Source organism: Pongo abelii, chromosome 2, assembly GCF_028885655.2.
Source record: "Pongo abelii isolate AG06213 chromosome 2, NHGRI_mPonAbe1-v2.0_pri, whole genome shotgun sequence".
NCBI classification, from domain to species: Eukaryota; Metazoa; Chordata; class Mammalia; order Primates; family Hominidae; genus Pongo; species Pongo abelii.
Window position 1 is genome coordinate 11396096 of NC_085928.1, and position 19384 is coordinate 11415479.

The 19384-nt window shown below is 49.0% G+C and overlaps 2 protein-coding genes and 1 long non-coding RNA gene across 11 annotated transcripts in view; 2 read left to right on the forward strand and 1 right to left on the reverse strand.

Moving 5' to 3' along the window:
• ZXDC (ZXD family zinc finger C) overlaps window positions 1-5700 on the forward strand; it is a 38394-nt gene extending 32694 nt beyond the window's left edge. For 3 of the 5 annotated variants that reach the window (XM_063721713.1, XM_054551326.2, XM_024244645.3), the window contains 3 exons: window positions 1399-1580; window positions 3588-3683; window positions 4848-5700. In XM_063721713.1, coding sequence (XP_063577783.1) covers window positions 1399-1580; window positions 3588-3683; window positions 4848-4934 — 365 coding nt within the window. In that variant the 3' untranslated portion in view covers window positions 4935-5700. Of the gene's footprint in view, window positions 1-1398; window positions 1581-3587; window positions 3684-4847 lie in introns of those variants that run through there. The other 2 variants (XM_054551329.2, XM_054551330.2) reach the window with 2 other exon arrangements.
• A 1046-nt stretch (window positions 5701-6746) lies between these two features.
• CFAP100 (cilia and flagella associated protein 100) overlaps window positions 6747-19384 on the reverse strand; it is a 41342-nt gene continuing 28704 nt past the window's right edge. For all 5 annotated transcript variants that reach the window (XM_054551331.2, XM_054551333.2, XM_054551332.2 and 2 more), the window contains 4 exons: window positions 10095-10230; window positions 8916-9121; window positions 7645-7738; window positions 6747-7010 (listed from right to left, as the gene is read on the reverse strand). In XM_054551331.2, the coding sequence (XP_054407306.1) occupies window positions 6897-7010; window positions 7645-7738; window positions 8916-9121; window positions 10095-10230 (550 nt within the window). In that variant the 3' untranslated portion in view covers window positions 6747-6896. The remainder of the gene's footprint in view (window positions 7011-7644; window positions 7739-8915; window positions 9122-10094; window positions 10231-19384) is intronic.
• Window positions 7350-13719, forward strand: LOC112132705 (uncharacterized). Its single transcript, XR_008523540.2, has one exon. It is a non-coding gene; the product is annotated as an uncharacterized LOC112132705 (long non-coding RNA).

Here is a 19384-nt window from a genome sequence, read left to right on the forward strand (position 1 = left end):
AGTAGAGCAATTAGAAAAAGAGAAACCAGGCGTGGAAAACAGTCAGAGATGATCCAGCGCGAGAGTTGCTGGGTTTTCTGGAGCACTGATGGATGAACAGAACGGAAGTATTTTGTAATGGAAGTGCATCTCCCTGCAGTGAGGGGGAACTGAATCTGTGTTACCCAGAAACCTCCTGGTTAGCATTTGCACTTACAAAGAAAAAGAGCCCTGAGGCACCCAGAAAAGACAGCAGGCTGTGCCTAAGTGCAGAGGACCCAAGGTTTGTGTACCCAGTTGGCTTGCCTGCTGAGTGTGAAGCTCTCCAGGACCCAGGGCACTGCAGAAGACAGGAAGGGATCTGGAGGGAGGTGAGCAGGTCAGGGAGACAGCATATGCAGGGCAAGTCAGCTCTCACCCCATGGGCTGCTCAGAACCTTCCTGTCAAACAGCCTCGTAAAAACAGCCTGCCTTGGGCAGCAGAGTCACCCAATTTAATACTTTTATTAGGAATAACTTATAGTCATTGTACAGTTGTTTTTTTGAAGCTGTTCATAGCTGGATCCCACACATCCAGGCAGGGATGTGTGGGCAGAGCAGTGACAGTGCCTAAATTCCTTGGCACTCACTGAGAGCCAGTCACTGTTTTAAGTTTTGATCACGTACTTACTATGAAATCCTCTCCAAAACCTTCCGAGGCTGGGACTAGCATTCCCATTTTACAGGTAGAGAATGCCGAGGCCCAGAGTTTGAGTTCCTTGTTCAGATCCCTGGAGCAGAGTGGGTGGCGGGTCAGGGTGAGCCTAGCTGGGGTCTCTGCAGTGCACGCTCTAGGCTACCTTTGGGCCCTTCTGAAGCAGCTCTTGGGTTTGTTCTGGGTGTTAAGATTTTTTCTTTTCTCTTTGTGCTTTACTTCATTTCTTAAGAAGCACATATTTGTAAAACCCGTGGAGTAGTGACTTGGAAAGGAGCTGGACAGAGGCAGCAGTCCACCCGCAGGTGGGATGTGGAGACCTCCCGCTTCCTTCCTGTTCCATGATGCTGTGGCTGTGGGCTGTTGGCTGTCCTCAGTTGCGCTTGGGATTCCTGCCAGCCAGCAGCTGCTGGAGTTAGAGGATCAGGAAGTTTCTGCTCTCCAAGAATTTGCAGCTTGTGTCTGATTACCGTACCGTCTGGCAAAAAAATACATATGATGTTTTTACATTTTTAAAATCAAAATCCTGGTGTTTTTTTGTTCGTATGGTTGTTTGTTTCAACCTCTTAACTCTTGATTTTTTCTGTTGAGTGATTTTACGTCTCTTGGCTGTGCAGAATGACAATTAATGGGAAGGCTGTCTTCCCCATAGTGAGACCTCGGTAAGGGCAGACCTGACTGGTAGATTGTAGATTGGGTGTGCTCGTTTTTATATTTCATTTTAGGAGCCTCACAGTCTACTCAGAGAAAAATAAAAGAAGGCAAAATGAGTCCTCCCCATTTCCATGCAAGCCAGAGCAGTTGGTTGTGTGGGAGCCTCGTGGTGCCCAGCGGAGGACGGCCAGGACCAGCTCCAGCAGCTGGGGTGCAGTGTGGGGCGCAGGGCGTCCAGGTCCAGCTGGTGCAGGTGAGAGCTGGCCAGTCACACAGGCCAGCTGTAGGCGGGGTGGGGGGGTCACGCAGGTCTGAGCAGTGTGCGGCATGCCACATCCCCTGCCCATCGCAGCACCCCCTGCCTGCCCCTCACCCATCCTCCCCTGTAGACTGCCCCAAGTCCTGTCTCCTCACAGCGCAGCTCCTCCCTTTTTCCCAGTCTGTCCTGCTGCATCTGCTCAAGCTCTGAGTGTTGCTGGGACCGTGCATCCACTTCCTGACCCTGTCTGTGCACAGCCCTGCGTCTAGCCCCAGAGTAGCCCGCCTCCCTGCCCGAGGCTCCCAGGGCTGTTTTGCAGCAGGATGAGATCTGTTTGAGGCCACCCTGCCCTTCTTCTGCAGGGCTGGGGCAAAGGGGCTCTGCAGGCCGCCTCAGCCACCCCATTTCTAGGGCGGCCTGCTTGTGGTGCACTAGCAGCCTTTCTATGCTGAAGGTGATGGGGGTCTTTTCAGTGTTTTTCTATTTTCTTTCCTACGAAACAGAGCCCCTCCAGGGCAGGCCCAGGCGCCTCCCAGCCCGTCCGGGCCACAGATACCTGCAGCTGTGGCCAGTTTCCAGGAGGTCTTTGAGCACACCCACTTCAGCAGCCCTGAGCACACCTGCATCTTCAGTCTCAGTTTGAGGGGCTGGAATGGGGAGGGAAGAGATATACAAGCCGGGACTGTCTGGGTTTGGCCCAGGTGTTTGTCCCTCTTCACCACTCCACTCTGTAGATTCCCTGTGGCAGGGGATGCGGTTGCAGGCCCCAGAGAAGTGCGGAGGGTGGAGCTGACGCTGGCTCTGAGTTGGGAAACAGGAACGTTTGTGGGTTCAGAGTCCTGGGAGAGTCTCGCCAAGGAAACAGGACCAGGCCTGGGGCTCAGAGAGGCAAGAGGAGGGGCGGCCTGGGCAGAGGTGGGCTGGGAAGGGGGCAGGGAGGAGGCTGCGGGCAGCTGGGGGTGGCCCTGTGCTGGCTGGAAGCTAGCGGTGAGCGTCAGGTGGGGGCTGAAGCTTGTCTTAGAGAGGGGCAGGAGCACTGGTCCTTTGTTTCCAGCTTCTGAAGAGGTAAGAACTCCCCAGGAGCAGGGGCAGGGGAGGGGGAGGACCATCCAAGGAAACACTGCCTCAGCTGGCAGGGCAGAGGTACAGAGGCAGGACCAGAGGCTTGGCAATAGGGAGACGGTAGGGAAGCTGGTGCCACTGGCAGAACAGGAGCAGGTAGGGGGTATACTTTTAAGAGACGCCTGATTAAACCTGGGTTTGAGTTCTTTTTCTGTCCCTTACCAGCTAGTGTAGTCTTGGTTACTTAAGCACTCCAGGCCTCAGTTTTGTCATCTATGAAATGGGAACAGTAGTGCAGAGCTTGACACACAGGAGCTTCTCAAGCAGAAGGAATGAGAGGTACAGAGCAGCAGCACCAGGAGCTCCGCTTCGGGGTGTGAATGGCCATGGGTGGACATGCAGGTGCAGGACAAGTGAAGTGTGGGACAGATGAAGTTTCTAGCCTGGACTGTGAGGGGCCTGGCAGCCTCCCCTCTCAGGAGCCCCTCTATCTGCCCTGGTCCTTCCAGCTGGCCCGTAGGCAAGCTGGGGCATGCAGGGAAGGCCCTCTGTGGGGCCCGAGGATTTGCTGGAGAGCACTGTGGGTACACGAGGTTGGTGGGGGTGCAGGGCGTGCCAGGGCACCTGCAAGGAGTTGAGGAGTGTGCCTTAGGAGGGAAATCAGTATTTGGGCTGACCGAGGGGAGGAGCTGGACAGCAGAAGGTTCCAGGCCCAGCAAAAGCTGCTGGGATCAAGGTGACAGAATGAGAACCAGGTGGGAACAGGTAGTACCCAGCCCCCATAAACAATTCCTGCTGGGTCCTTGGGCCTCCCTTGGAATACAGGGGGTGGGCTGGTTCTGCCATGCATTGCAGCTGGAGGAGACTTCTCAGGTGAGATGAGGACTGTTGCTGCACTCTCACAGATGTGTGACAGGCCTTTCTGTGTTGCCTTCCCAGGATGACCCCTCCGGCGAAGGTGTCCTGCCCTCGGCCCGCGGCCCAGCCGCCTTCCTCCCCTTCCTCACTGTGGACCTGCCCGTCTACGTCCTCCAGGTCTGGATGCCTTATTGCCCTTTGTTTTTCTTATTGAGACTCGCAGAGCCTTCGACTTCTGGAAGGCTGGCTTCACAGCTGCAGGCTGGTCACTGAGGCCGCGTGGCTTGGGAGGCTCAGTGGGTTGGTTGCCAGGATGTCTTGCTGCCTTCTGGAGAAGGTGGGTGAGTGGAGCTCAGATCTGCAGGATGCTGCAGCTCCTGCTGGTAAACAAAGCAGGAGAAGTTAATATGCTCTTGAAAGTGTTGTGTCTAGGAATTCCAGTTAATTCTCTGGGAAGAGGGCTGGCCAGGGCCCAGCCTGTGGGAGAATAGACTCGGATGAATTCAGTAGTTTGCTTACATGGTTAAGCTAAGGATGGGTGGCAGTGAATGATTCAGAGTTTGATATGAAATAGCGAAAGCGTATAGCTTATCACATTTCTAACAATTTGCCTTACCTGTTTATATATTTACAATAAGCCATGCAAATTGTGTTTTAGTTTTTTTGCATTCAAATTGGGCTATTCAGCATTTCCCTCGCAATCAAAACCAAACTTGGACAGAAGCACTGGTGGGAGCAGAGGGCCGGGCACCCAGGCTGCAGAGGGATGAGCTGGAGGGCGGTTTGGCAGCATGGATCAGAGAACTTCAGAACTGTCTGCTCCATCCTGCCTGGCAGCCCCCTCCTGGGACTGCTCCCGAAAAAATAAGGTAGTGACATAATCACCGTAGCCTGGAGTCAAATGGTGCAACAGCAGGAACACTTCTAGCAGGAGGAAACAGGCTAGATGGGGCCTCCATAGCCCCGGGCCACATCCCGGTCAGCTGTGAGGGCGCAGGCGAACACCTAATACCTGGGAGAGTGCTCACCGCGTGAGAAGTGCGGAGAAAGGGTTGCAGAAGTAAAGATGATTTTGTTTCTGTAAAAAGGCATACGGGTGTGTGAACATGTGAGGGTATACGTCAGTGTGCAGACAGAACAAGCTTGAAAAATTTACAGTACAGTATTGAGTTCATTTTTCCATCAAAGAACATGTGTTTAGAATAAGGGGAGCCTGTAGTTTTGAGTAAGAGAAGTCAGGTGTCTCACCACGGGCCTGGTCAGTTGCCTGCTGTGTGGAGCCACAGGATCCCTCTGCCTCCCCTCCCTCCTCCCTCCTCATGACAATGCTTGGTTTTGCAGGAGGTGCTCCCCTCATCTGGAGGACCTGCTGGACCGGAGGCCACCCAGTTCCCAGGAAGCACTATCAACCTGCAGGATCTGCAGTGATGGCAGCCTCGGCCTGGGCAGGCCCAAGGCCACGGTCTAGGATGCACCTTCCCTGAGACTCATGACATGAGCCTGGGGAGACCTCATTTGGTTTCCGTTCAGAAGACCAGCGTAGCCCTTTTGAAACTTTTGGGTACATTTATCAAAAATGTTTTCCTTTTGTTTTACCAGGAATGAGTTCGGGCTGTACTCTTTGCCTTTGTGAGCAAAGTGCTTTGGCAAGGCAAGGGTCTCCCTCAGCAGGGCTAGGTGCACTACAGCCCCTTTCCCCGTGTCCCATTGGATCTGAGCTGTGTAGCACTTGTTGCATTATAAGGAAAAAGACTTCTGCAGAAAATAGGGTAGAGAACAGGCTGTCTAGTCAGATGCAACTTGATCTGTGGCAAAACCAAGTGTGGTCTTTCAGCTTCAGTGTGTTAGCATCCCAGCACCTGGGATGGGGTTTGTGGGCAAGTTGATTTTGCCACACTAGGGCCCAGGTGGTCCCATTGCCACCGTGAAGCCAAATTCTAGCCCAAGTCTGGCAGAGCAGTCGGGCAGCTAGTTTTCGGGGGAGAATGATGTGGTGGGACAGAGGACCTCAGTGGCCTATTACGGAGCCCTCTTCCCAGAATAAATTCATAGCCAAGAGGTCGGGGGGATGGTAGAGTTAAAATTTAAAATAATTTTCTAAATTCTGTATTTGGATATTAGTGTTTAAATGGTAATTTGGCAACAGTTTATAAAGTGATGTTCTGAATACCATAAATTATGTGTAGGACTGTGATGGTGCCTGTATGTTTTATTATTGAGGTTGATGTGCACATAATACGTCAATGTATATTTTTACAGAGTGAGGTCTGTCTTGCAAAAGGAGACAAGGTGATCACCTTGCCCATGTTTATTTGTAAGTCTGTCAACTTAGCAATGACACAGGGTCACTCCTAAATGATTTTTTTTTTTTTTTTTTGCCTTGTGCCTTTTGAAGTATGTGTTCATTCAGAGGCTGTTTTGGTTTTCAGACTGAATCATTCAAACTCTGCCCTGTGTTTGTTTCTTGAATTTGGGGGTGACACCAAGTTTGAGTGAGTCCTCCCTCTGTCTTGTCCCACTCTGAGGTGCTTTCCCCAGGTACTGTTCCACGTGGAAGAATCCACACCTCATCGGCAAATGGTTCTTCTCCACAGACCGGCGCTCTGTCACCAACTAAAGGCGAGGGGAGAACTTGCCCACCTGGCAGGCTCTTTAGCCCGAAGGTGGCCCGAGGTCCTCCTCCCTCCATGGGAGGCTTTTGGCCACCATGGGGGGTGGAGCCGCACCCACCCCGTCTCCATCGGGGAGCAGGGTCTTCCCCCAGGAATGCCCTCTCGGCCTCTACTTTTCTCCCATGTGCCTCCCTGGGAACAGCACCGTGAAGTGACTGGGACTGGCACCCAGTGTTCTGGGCACCAAGGTTCCCTACCGATGATGGGCCTAACTCCTAGTGCAAATGAATGAAAGTTTTCTTACAGTCATGCACGGAAGGTTTTTCACCTTGGCTTAATTCAAGTAGCTACATATATGGTGTTCAGCCCCTTGTTTCTCCTTTAGTTGGTAGTGCTGGCCCTGCCATATACCCAGCTGCCTGCTTGTATTTTTTGGGGCTTTGCACAGAGGCTGATCTCGCACTACGCTCAGAGTGGAATTAGCTTTTGTCTCACAGAGCAGCTGTTTTAGATGGGAACGAAGGTGTCATGCTTTTGCCCTCAAGCATCTGCTTAGGGTTAAATGATGAACCAGCGGGGTGCTGAGATTTGGCAATGGTGGCTGCATCCTTAAGCAGGCCTTCAAGACTCCAGAGACATGAATTTATTCAGGTGAGGAAGGGAGCACACAGGAGACAGAGAGGACTCAGTTGGGCCACTTGAGACCCAGCCCAGTCTCTGCTTCCTCTGCCAACATCTTTGCTAAGCCTTCAGCCAGAACAGCTATGGTCTGCGAAGATTAAGTAAAGAAAAATAGCAGCTCCTCCTTCTCCTTGTCCATCAGTGTGTGCTCAGATTGTTGTTTGATCCTGTGGGCTGGGGGTCGTGAGCGGCATACCAGTGTCCTGCCTCTCTGCAGGGGAAACAAGTCCAGTGAGCCTCGCTGCCCAGTGAGCTGTATGCCCATATACCCCTGCCCCTGGTGCAGGGAGAGGCCCAGCAGCTCCAGTCAGATCCAGGCCACTTTGGTCAGCCCTGCAGGCTGAGGGCTGGAGTTAACTGAAATAACTGGGGGTGTGAGTCTGCCTGGCATTTATCAAGCCTGGTCCCTGGAGCACCACCTCTTAGATGTGGGGGCAGAGGGACCTGCTTCCTGTTGCCAGGGTCAGAAGGCAGGAAGGGTGGGGGCCTTGGGACACAGAAGTAGGGGGACCCCAGTGACGGGCGTGAGCAGGGCTTGGGGTCTGGCCAGAGTGTGGGTAGGGTGGTGGGACCCTGCTCCTGAGCAGAGTGTATCTGGCTGGGGTGGGTGGGCATGGCTGAACCAGGCTCAGCCTGGCATGGGCCATGGGCTGGCAGCCTGGGGAAGAGCCCCCTGCAGGAAGCAGGTCCTGGGAGAGGCCTTGCTCTGAAGGCAGCCTGTCTCCCTCAGAGCCTCATTGAATGCCTTCAGAGTGGTGGCATCAGGGGCTTGGGCTGCAGGACCTCAGCTGCCATGCTGTCTTGGGACCCCCTCCAGCAGAGACCCCCAAGGCGACGCTGCCTACCTTCTTCTTGTTCTCAGCCTGGGCGCGCGCCCGGGCCCGCTGCAGACGCTCCTCCTGTAGGATCTTTTGCATCTGGAGCTTCTCTTCTCGAAGTCTGGGCGGCAAGAAATGACATTGAAAACTGGGGGGACCGGGGAGGTGTTGTGTAATCTCCACACAGAGTCCCCAGGCCAGGCCGTGTCCTCCCTCAAGAAAACTCCCAGCTCCTCTTCACCTCTTTTGCCAGGTCAAGGCCTCAAAACCTATCCACAGCCAAAGCACCGCTGCTTTTGGCCAAGGTGGCCTAGGCCCAGAGGAGGACAACCAGGGCCCTGCTGCTCTGAGGCCCTGACTCTGGCCTCCTGCAACGGCTGAATCTAAGGTTCATCCAGCAGACCCCTCCCAGAGGCACATTTCCTTGAATCTACACCCATGGCCTGATCTGTGCACCTGTGGCCTCCCTTGCCACCATGGAGGCCAGCGTCCCCCTGGGGCGAGAGTCCTGTCTCCTTCCTGTGTATACTCTCAGTCATCAAAGCCTGGTCTAGTGCCCACTCTGAGCAGGGTACCAGGGACCCAGAGGAGAAGCCCCTGTGCTGGCGGGGACGGATGGATGTTTGCAGATTGCGCTGTCTCAGAGCCCTGCACGGGATGGATGAACCGGGCTGCCCACAGGCCAGGGAAGACACAGCCCCCATCTACCTTGGGTTCAGGCTGGTGTCCCGACAGATAGCAAGCTGCTGCCCATCTGCCCCCCTCCACTCCCCTCCGAGCTGAAACTCCCAAGGCCCTCTGAGCCTCTGCACTTTGTCTTCCGCTCCAGCAACACTGCTGCAGCCATGCCTTCTCTCCTGGGTGCTGGCAGCTGCCCTTGCCCTCAGCCTCCAGCCCCTCCAGTCCAGCCCCAGAGGGAAGAATCTAACCACACACTACCTGGCCGTGTTTGTCCCACTGCTTAAAGCCCTCCACTGCTGTTCCATGTATTTGAGGCTGGCCGTGCTAGCCACACTCTAACTAAGCTCCAGCTTTTCTATCTTCTAGACCCTGTTCCTCCCTGAGCCTCCTGGCCACATCGAGTCACTGTCCTTTGCTCTAGGAAGCTTTCCCTAACCAACCCCCAGTTGACTGTGATGCCCCTCTAGGTCCCCCCAAGACACAGGCTTTTGTCTCTCATAGCACAGAGCAGGAGGGGCCTGTCTCCTGGGAGTGCTTTGAGGGCGGGGCCTGTATGTTCCCTCTGCCGTCAGGGCCAGCCCGGACACAGCAGCTGGCAGGGAGGGCCTAGAGCTCACCTGATGCGCCGCTCCTTCTCCTTTGCCCTCTCGGCCTGCTCAATCTTGACCTGGGGCACGTGCTCCAGGTTCTCTAGCAGCTCATCCAGCTGGTGCTCAATGATGGTCAGCATCTGCACGGTGCCCAGGTTGGCCTCCTGCTGGGTGCCAGTGCAGTGCCGGTACACATCCAGCACCTTGCAGTTTAGGCTCTCTAGCAGCTTATCCTGTGGAGGAGGCGGCTTCCAGCAGGGTGCTGGCAGGCCGAAACCTACCCCCATGCCAGTGCCTTCAGCGGTGGCCTGCTGACCTCCCAGGGTGGGGGCCACCGCTTGGCACACAGTGGGAGCTCTGAGAACATGGGCTGAAACAGAACTTGGGGAACTGGCTTTTCTTGGCCAGAGCAGCCTATCCCCCGGGCCCCCTGGAGTCAGCCAGATCCCTGGTTCCAGCCCCTCCCCCAGCTGCCTCTGGTGAGCCAACAGGGCCCAGTCCCCTCCTCCAGGGTACCCTGCACCCTGGGGTTCCCTGGGCACCCCACAGGGCTATGTCCTCTCTTAGACTGTTCTGACACTTAGAAAACAGATAACAGCCCCTCCATGTGGGCTGTATGAGGAGAGAGGAGCAGCAGGCAGGCAGCTCAGCCCAGCCTAGGCACAGCCAGTGCCCATGGACTCTGGCTGTATCGGGAGCGCTGTCTTGCTCATGGCTGCGTCCCACACCCTTGGCCCTGTGCCTGGCACATAGCAGGCACTTGACAGTAGGAAGCCATCCCATGCCCGGGTTGGCCCCAGGTGTGCTGTCAGGTTGGGAGTGGGCTGAGCCTTTGGCTGGGTCCTGGCTTCTGCTGCTCAGAACACCACTGGCTTTCTCTTCTCTCCCAATTCTCTCACCCTCTCAGCCTGGCTTGAGGACAAGCCTCTTCCCCCCCTTCAGGATCACCTTGCCAGACACAATATATGTGTTTAAGAAGCAGACACATTTGTTGAATAAAAGAATGAAGCAATGAATGAGGCATGGGGGCAACCAAGCTGGCTGGCACAGGTGGTGGCTCCTGGAGGCAGGCAGGGCAAGGGCAGCTGCAGGGCACTCACCCAGGCTTTGCCCTCCATCTTCCCAAGGGCTGTCAGGGCTCCTCCAGTGGGTGCCCAAGGGTCCCTCCTTACCCTGGGCCTCTGACCACCTTGATCCCCAGCCTACCTGCTGATCGCCCTTGTACTCGCCGAAGTGGAAGACTCGGGCTTTGAGCTCCAGCTCAGCTGCTGTGTCCTCCTCCTTGGTGATGGACGTCATCATTGTGGTGACCCACTGCTTCAGCTGGTTGACCTCCCTGTCCCTGGAAGAGGGGAAAACCGGCAGGGCGTCACTCAGCGCAGCCCTGGGCACATCGCTTCTCTGAGCCTGACTGTATAGTGCTTTGCCCCTACCAGCTGTCCTCAGGGCTGAAGGATCATGGGTGCCAAGTCTCTGCATGCCCAGGGGGTCAGAAATGCTGGTAGAATGTAGGGTAAAATGTAAAATACTTAACAATCAACATTAAAGAAAATAAACAGCTTCACTGAGGCTAATTCACAGACAATAAAATCAGCATAACCATCATAAAATATACAAGTCAGTAATTTTTTGTATATTCAAGGAGTTTACACAACCATGACCATAATCTAATTTTAGAACATTTTCATCACCCTGTGCCCATTAACAGTCACTCCTCATTGTCCCCTCTATCCTTTAGTCTTAAGCCACCATGAATCTACTTTGTGTCTACCCTGAACACTTCATAAAAATGGAGTCACACAACATGTTTTCTTTTGTGACTGGCTACTTTCACCCAGCATATTTTCAAGGTCCCTCCATGTTGCAGCATGTGTCAGCACTTCATTTCTTTTTATAGCTGAGTAATCTTCCATTGCATACGTAGGCCATACTTCGTTGATCCATTCATCCATTGATGGGCATTTGGGTTGTTTCCACCTTTTGGCTCTTGGGAATATTGCTGCTATGAACATTCACGTACAGGGTACAGGTTTTTGTGAGGACATGTTTTCAATTCTCTCGAATATATATCTAGGAGCAGAATTTCAACATTCACCTTTCTTTTTTTTTTTTTTTTTTTTTGAGACAAGAGTCTCACTCTGTCACCCAGGCTGGATAGAGTGCAGTGGTGCAATCTCGGCTCACTGCAAGCTCCGCCTCCCAAATAGCTGGGACTACAGGCACCCGCCACCATGCCCGGCTAATTTTTGTATTTTTAGTAGAGATGGGGTTTTTCACTGTGTTAGCCAGGATGGTCTCGATCTCCTGACCTTATGATCCTCCCACCTCGGCCTCCCAAAATGCTGGGATTACAGGCGTGAGCCACCACGCCCGGCCTCAACATTCACCTTTCAAGTGAAATAAGAAACAGATGCACAAGGGACATGCTGCTCAGAGTTGATCCTCAGACAACCTGAGCATCACCTGCAAGTGTGTCAGAAATGCAGTCTTAGGCCTTGACCCATGTCTATTGAATCAGAAACTTCATTTTAAGATCCCTGGGGGATTCAAGTGCACATAAAGTCTGAGAAGCACTTCACTATAGGGAAAGTGATCTGATTTCTTCAACAAATGGATGGCAAGGGGGAAAACAGAAAGGAAACCTATAGATTGATTTTATTGATAGAAGATTTTATAGATAGAAGAATTTAACGATACAACCAGAGGAATAGCATCAGCAATATGGTGGAATAGGGGGTCCTCAGCTCTTGTCCTCCCACTGAAACACTAATTTGACAACCATCCATGGATGAAAATGTCTTTGTCAGAGCTCCAGAATTCAAGGGAGAGGTTATAGCACCCATTGGTGCATAAAAACAGAGAAAAGCCATAGAGAGGGAATAGTTTCACTCTGCCTATGTCACCTCTCCCCCAGGCCATGGCAGTGCTGAAAGAGATCTCATTGGCCTGCAGTTTCTCCTGTTGGGGGAAGGAGAAAGCAAGGTGGAACCCCCAGGTTTCCATTCATTTTGGGGTACTTCCCAAAAGGCCCATTTCTCTCTCATCTCTGCTGGAGCCCTGGTGTAACTGTCACGGATGGATCACCTTGAGGGCAGCCAGGAACAAATAAAAGGCACAGGGGCTGACAGCACCCAGTGTGCAGACCTCACCTGTCTGTAGACCCACCACAGCAGGCCCCACCCACCTTGGACCCTGGCAGTAGGCCCTGCCCACAGACTCCACCAGCCAACACATGGAGAATCTCTGGCTGAGCTCTCTGGCTTTCTCCTTTGGCTTTCCCTGCTGAAGCCAGTCCCTAGAGACTGAAAGAAGCAACTCCTTCTTCAAATGTGCAGATAGCAATGCAAGGCCACAAGGATCATGAAAAATCAGGGAAACATGACACCACAAAAGGAACCTGATAAGTCTCCAGTTATTGGCCCTAAAGAAATAAAGATCTACAATCTGCCTGAAAAAGAATTCAAAATAATTGTCTTATAGACTTCCAGTGAACTGTAAGACAACACAGATAGGCAACTAAACAAAATCAGGAAAACAATATAAGGTCAACAAAGAAATAGAAACCATAAAAAAAAAAACCCAGAAATTATTGAGCTAAGAATGCAATGACTGAACCAAAAATTTCAATAGAGAGCTGTAACAGCAGACTAGATCAAGCAGAAGAAAGAATCAGTGAACTCAGAGATAGGTCATTATGAAATTAGCCAGCTAGAGGAGCAAAAGGGCAAAAAAATGAAAAAGCGAAAAAAGCTTATGGGACTTACAGACATCACCAACTGAAACAGTATATGCATTAAAAGAGTTCAAGGAAAAGGAGAGAGAGAAAGGGCAAAGTATTTTTTAATTTTATTTTTATTGATACATAATAGATGTACATATTTTTGGAGTACCTGTGGTAATACATTCATATAATTTATAAGATCAAATCAGTGTAATTGGGATGTCTATCACTTTAAATATTTGCCTTTTTACTAGAAACATTCGAATTATTCTCTTCTAGCTGTTTTCAAGTATATAATAGATTACTTTAGACTATAGTCATGCTACTAATGTATCAAACACTAAATCTTATTTCTTCTATCCAACTTTATATTTGTACCCAATAGTCAAGAGAACTTATTTAAAGAAATAATGGCTGAAATTTTCCCATGTCTGGAGAGGAAAATGGATATCCAGATTCATGAAGTCTAAAGATTCCCAAATAAGTAGAACCTAAGAGATCTACTTCGGGACATATTATAATTAAATTATCAAGAGTCAAAGATAAAAAGATTTTGATAGCAAGAGAAAAGTGACTCATCATGTACAACGCAACTGCTATAAGACGATCAGTATATTTCTCACCAGAAATCTTGCAGATCAGGAGAAAACGGGTTGATATATTTAAAGTACTAAAAGAAAAAAATGGCTAAAAAGAATACTATACGCAGCAAAACTATCCTTTAAAAATGAAGAAGAGATAAAGACTTTCCCAAACAAAACCTGAAGGAGGTGGTCACCCACTATACTTGCCTTAGAGAAGTGCTAAAGAGAGTTCTACAAGTTGAAACAAAAAGTTACTAAATACCAACATGAAAGCATACAAAAGTATAAATCTCACTGGTAAAGGTAACATCACAAAAAATGGTTACATTAAGAGGTTTTTGTATGGAATTGAAGTAAATTTGTTATCAGCTTGAAATAGACTATTATAAGATGCTCAATAAGTCTCATGGTAACTACAAAAAAAAAAAAACCTATAGTAGATACATAAGAAGATAAAGAGAAAAGAATCAAAGCAGATCACTGAAAAAAAAAAAAATACAAAAACATCAAACCCAAAAGAAAGACAGCAGAAGAGGAGGAACAAGAGAGCTATGAAACAGAAAAAATGAACAAAATGGCAGCAGTAATATAGACAAAATAGACTTTAAGTCAAAAACTGTCACAAGAGGCAGAGAAAAGAAGATTAACATAAAATCAGAAATTAAAGAAGAGACATTACAATTGATGCACAGAAAAAGGAACATAAGGAACTATTAGACAATCCAGAAAAAACAATGGATAAATTCCTAGAAACGTACAACCTACCAAGACTGAATCAAGAAGAAGCAGTCTTAACAGATCAATAACAAATAGGGAGATTGACATAGTAATCAAAACACCCCTAACAAATAAAAGCACAGGACCTCATGGTGTCATGGGTGACTTCTACCAAACATTTAAAGAATTAACAGTAATCCTTTCCTTTTTTTTTTTTTTTTTTTTTTTTTGGATGGAGACTCACTCTGTCACCCAGGCTGGAGTGCAGTCGTGCAATCTTGGCTCACTGCAGCCTCCACCTCCTGGATTCAAGCAATTCTCCTGCTTCAGCCTCCCAAATAGCTGGGGCTACAGGCACACACAACCACACCTGGCTCATTTTTTTTGTGTTTTTAGTAAAGACAGGGTTTCACTATGTTGGCCAGGCTGGTCTCGAACTCCTGACCTCAGATGATCCACCTACCTCGGCCTCCCAGAGTGCTGGGATTGCAGGCGTGAGCCACCACACCCAGCCAGCAATCCTTTTTAAACTCTTCCAGAAACGGAAGAGGAGGAAACATTTCCAAGCTCATTCTATGAAGCCAGCATCACCTTGATAGCAAAGCCAGACAAAGACACCACCAGAAAAGAAAACTTAGGCCAATATTCCCTATGAATATAGATGCAAAAATCCTCCCAAAACTATCAAACAGAATTCAACAGTGCATTAAAAGGATCAAACACACCTCACCCTCATACATGCACAGCCTCTCCCACTATCAACATCCCCCTCCAGAGTGGCACATTTGATACAATCAGTGAACCTACCTGGACATATTATTATCACCCACAGTCCAGACTTTAGATGCAGGTTCCCTCTTGGTACTGCGTATTCTATGGGTTTGGACAAATGTATTATATAATGATACATATCCACCATTATAGCATCATACACAGTATTTTCATTGCCCTGCAAATACTGTGTGCTTTCTCTCTCTTCATCCCTCTCTCCCCCTAAGTCCCTGGTAACCACTGATTCTTTTAGTTTCCCTACAGTTATGCCTTCTCCAGAATATTATAGAGTTGGAATCATACAGTATATACCCTTTCCAGGCTGAGTTCTTTCACTTAGTAATATGCATTTAAGGTTCTTCCATGTCTTGTCATGACCTGATAGCTCATTTCCTTTTAGCACTGAAAAATATTCCATTTTCTGGATATACCACAGTTTAATGATTAATATTGTTTGGATCTGTGTCCCTGCCCAAATCTCATGTTCAATTGTAATCCCCAGTGTTGGAGGTGGGGCCTGGTGGGAGGTGATTGGATTATGGGGGCAGTTTCTCATGAATGCTTTAGCACCATCCCTTTGGTACTGTTCTGATAGAAGTGACTTCTCATGAGATCTGGTTGTTTAAAAGTGTGTGGCACCTCCCCATTCTCACTCTCTTGCTGCTGCTCCAGCCATGTAAGATGTGCCTTCACCTTCTGCTATGACTGTAAGTTCCCTGAGGCCTCTCCAGAAGCTGAGCAGCTGCCAGCATCATGCTTCCTGTACATCATCATATGCCCAGGAGTCACAAATTAAAACAAAATACCACTACACATTTATTGAAATGGCCAGATCCAAAACACTAACAACACCTAATGCTGGCAAGGATTTGGAGCAAGAGGAAGTCTCATTCATTGCTAGTGGGAATGGAAAGTGGTACAGATACCTTGGAAGACAGTTTGTCAATTTCTTACAAAACTAAACATACTTGTACTATATGATCTAGGAATTGTGCTTCCTAGTATTTACCCAAATGAGTTGAAAACCTACGTCCACACACAAAAAAATCTGCACATGGATGAGCCATGCAGACACGGTGCTGAGGGAAAGAGACCAGACACCAATGAAAACCTACTATATTATTATTATCTTGAAGTTCTAGAACCAGCTACTTTGGTTATCCATTGCTCCACAACAGGTTACACATAACATGCATTTATTACCTCAGAGTGTATGGGACTTATGTGGGTCAATTGCTAGGCTCTCTATTCTATTCCAATTATCTATTTCACTATTCTTTCACCGGTACTAAACACCATCTTCATTACTGTAGTTTTATTAAGTCTTGAGGTTGGGTAGTGTCAGCCACCCAGTTTTCTTGTTCATCTTCAGTGCTGTGTTGGCTATTCTCCGTATTTTGACTCTTCATATAAACTCCAGAATCAGTTTGTCAGTAACTACAAAGTAACTTCTTGGATTTTCATTGGGATTGCATTGAAGTTATAGATCAAGTGGGAAGAATGACATCTTGACAATACTGAGCCTTCCTATCCCTGAACATGGAATATCTCTCTATTTATTCTCCTTTGATTTCATCAGAGTTTTACAGCTTTCCTCATATAGATCTTGCATGTTTTGTTAGATTTATATTTAAGTACTTCATTTCAGAGGGTGCTAATGTAAATGGTATTGTGTGTTTAATTTTGAAGTCCACTTGCACATTACTGGTATATGAGAAAGCCATTGACTTTTGTATGTTAATCTTGTATCCTGCAACCTTGCTTCTTGCTATAACAGCTTATTAGTTCCAAGAGCTTTTTATTTTTTATTATTTATTTATTCATTTATTTATTTATTTATTTATTTATTTGTTTGTTTATTTATTGAGACGGAGTCTTCCTCTGTCACCAGGCTGGAGTGCAGTGGTGCAATCTCAGCTCACTGCAGCCTCCACCTCCCAAGTTTAAGTGATTCCCCTGCCTCAGCCTCCCAAGTAGCTGGGATTACAGGCACGCACCACCACGCCCAGCTAATTTTTTGTATTTTAGTAGAGATGGGGTTTCACCATGTTGGCCAAGATGGTCTTGATTTCCTGACCTCGTGGTCTGCCCGCCTCAGCCTCCCAAAGTGCTGAGATTACAGGCATGAGCCATTGCACCCGGCCTATTTTTTTTTTTTTTTTTTAAGACAGAGTCTCACTGTGTCACCCAGGCTGGAGGACAGTGGCATGGTCATGGCTCACTGCACTCCTGGGCTCAAGTGATCCTCGCACCTCAGCCTGCCAAGTAGCTAGGACTTCAGATGTGTGCCACCATGCCTAGCTAAGTTTTTTATTTTTTCTAGCAATATCGTCTCACTATGTTGCCCAGGCTGGTCTCGATCTCCTGGCCTCAAGTGATCTTCCTGCCTTGGCCTGCCAAAGTGCTGAAATTACAGGCATGAGCCACTGCACTTGGCCATCAGGAGCTTTTTGTTGATTGTTTTGAATTTTCTACATAGACATTCATGTCATCTGTGAACAAGGACAGTTTTATGTCTTCCTCCCAATCTATATACATTTTATTTTTCTTGTCTTATTACATTAGCTAAGACTTCCAGTACAATATTGAAAAGCAGTAGTGAGAGAAGACCTCTTTGCCTTATTTCTGATCTCATGAGAAAGCTTCTAGTTTTTTTTTTTTTCATTAGGTAAGATGTTAGCTGTAGGATTTTTGTGTTCTTTATCAAAATTGAGGAAATTCCCTTCTATTCCACATTTTCTGAAAGCTTTTATTATGAATGGACGTTGGATTGTGTTCAGTGCTATTTCTTATGATCATATCATGTGACTTTTCTTATTTAACGTGTGGATATGGCAGATTATGTTAAGTTTTGAGTTTTGAACCAGCCCTGCATACCTAGGATAAATCCCATTTGGTTGTGGTATATACTTCTTTTCATATACCGTTGGATTCAATTTGCTAATATTTTGTTGAGGATTTTTACATCTATGTTGAGGATATTGGTGTCTACTTTTCCTTTCTTGTAATGCCTTTGTCTAGTTTTGGTATTAGGGTCATACTGGCTTCATAGAATGGGTTAGGAAGTACTCCCTCTGCTCCTATCTTCTGAAAAGCGATTGTCGAGAATTGGTGTAATTTCTTCCTTAGTTGAAATTCTTCCTTTGTAGAATTCACCAGCAAACCCATCTGGGCCTGGGACTTTCCTTTTTGGAAGGCTATTAATTATTTAATTTGTTTAATGGAATAGGCCTATTATGATTGTCTATTTGTTTTATATATTTTTAAGACTATATTTTGATTTTTTTTTCTGAGAAAAGATGGCTGAGTTCATGGAAGTTAAATACACATGGGCTGTGACTCCCCTGGAAACAAAGTATGGGTGCTCTCAGGGATGGCTTGGCTGACTGAAGACCAGCTTTGGGATGTCACATCCAGCATTCTGCTATGAGTTTTACGTTTGCATGCGTGTGTTGGAGGAGGAACCTGTCTTCTTGCCCAATTATCTGGGAAGCTGGGAGCCTGTCCACCCCTCTTCAGCTCATCTTCCTCTGTGTCTGTCACCTCCCAGCTTCCAGGGCACATAGTCTTGCCTGAGGCTGGGGGTTTCACGTCATTATGGGGACTCTTTGCCATACCGCACCAATGAGACATGTGTGCTCAGAAGCATGGTTCCCCCATGGGACACTTAAGCCTCAATGGGCTCCCACCTCAGTGCCTTTGCACCTGCTGTTCCTGCTGCCTGAGACTCTCTTTGCTCAGCCTCTGTGTGGATGGCTTTCCTCCCACTCCTCAGGAAGTTTCCTGACACCTCCTGGAAGCCTTCCCTGCCCCTCCCATTTGCTGTCACCCTCCATTTTAGCCCTCTTTCTCAAATTGCTTTATTTTCCTCCTAGAACACATCAGTATCCACAAGTCACATCTGTGGACCTGTTTGTTGTATCTGCTGCCATTAAGGTCAGCTGGATGAGGGCAGGGCCTTGCTTTATCCTTGCAGAGCTTAGACCCAGGCCTGACCCAGAATGGATGCACAGGCAGTGTGTGGGGAGTGAGCAGAGGATTCCCTGCTCTGGACATGCCTCACCAGTGCCTCAGGCTGACCCTGCCCTGCCCAGTTCTCCTGGAGGCAGGTACCCTGCAGGGGACTGAGTGGCCACACCCAGCAGGAGGGACCATAATAGCCCCAAGTGGGCTCCAGGTGAGAGCTGGGCAGCCACCTGACTTCTGCTGCCTCTCTGGCTGGAACTGGGAGGGCAGGATTTTCCCAAGGCCCTAACCACTTTGCCATGCTGGACAAGCTGTGTTTTAGGCCTGTCCCCAGAGGCCCTAGTCCCTGGTGGCCAGATGGCCCTCACCCATCCCTGCCTGTCTCAGCCCCACCTAGCCCCAGCCTGCAGGACGGCACAACTCGCCATGCCCATGTCCTCCTGCTCAGGGCTACACCCACTCCTGTCCCCGTTATGCTGCTGAACAACAGCGGGGGACATACTTCACAGCAGCCCACAGGTGGCTTGGCCTTCCCCAGTTCTGTGTCATGAAGACCCGCTCAGTGGTCTACGAAATATGAAGCAGCAGCAGCTTCCAGGCCCTTCTGAGCAAATAACTGCTTTGGGCGCCTGTGTGAAACATGTTAGTGCTGCCAGGAACTGGGGGGTCAGGGTCGCTGTGGACCTCCAGCCACCCCAAGGGCCTCCCAGGAGCTTGGCAGCAGCAGAAGGCGCCTA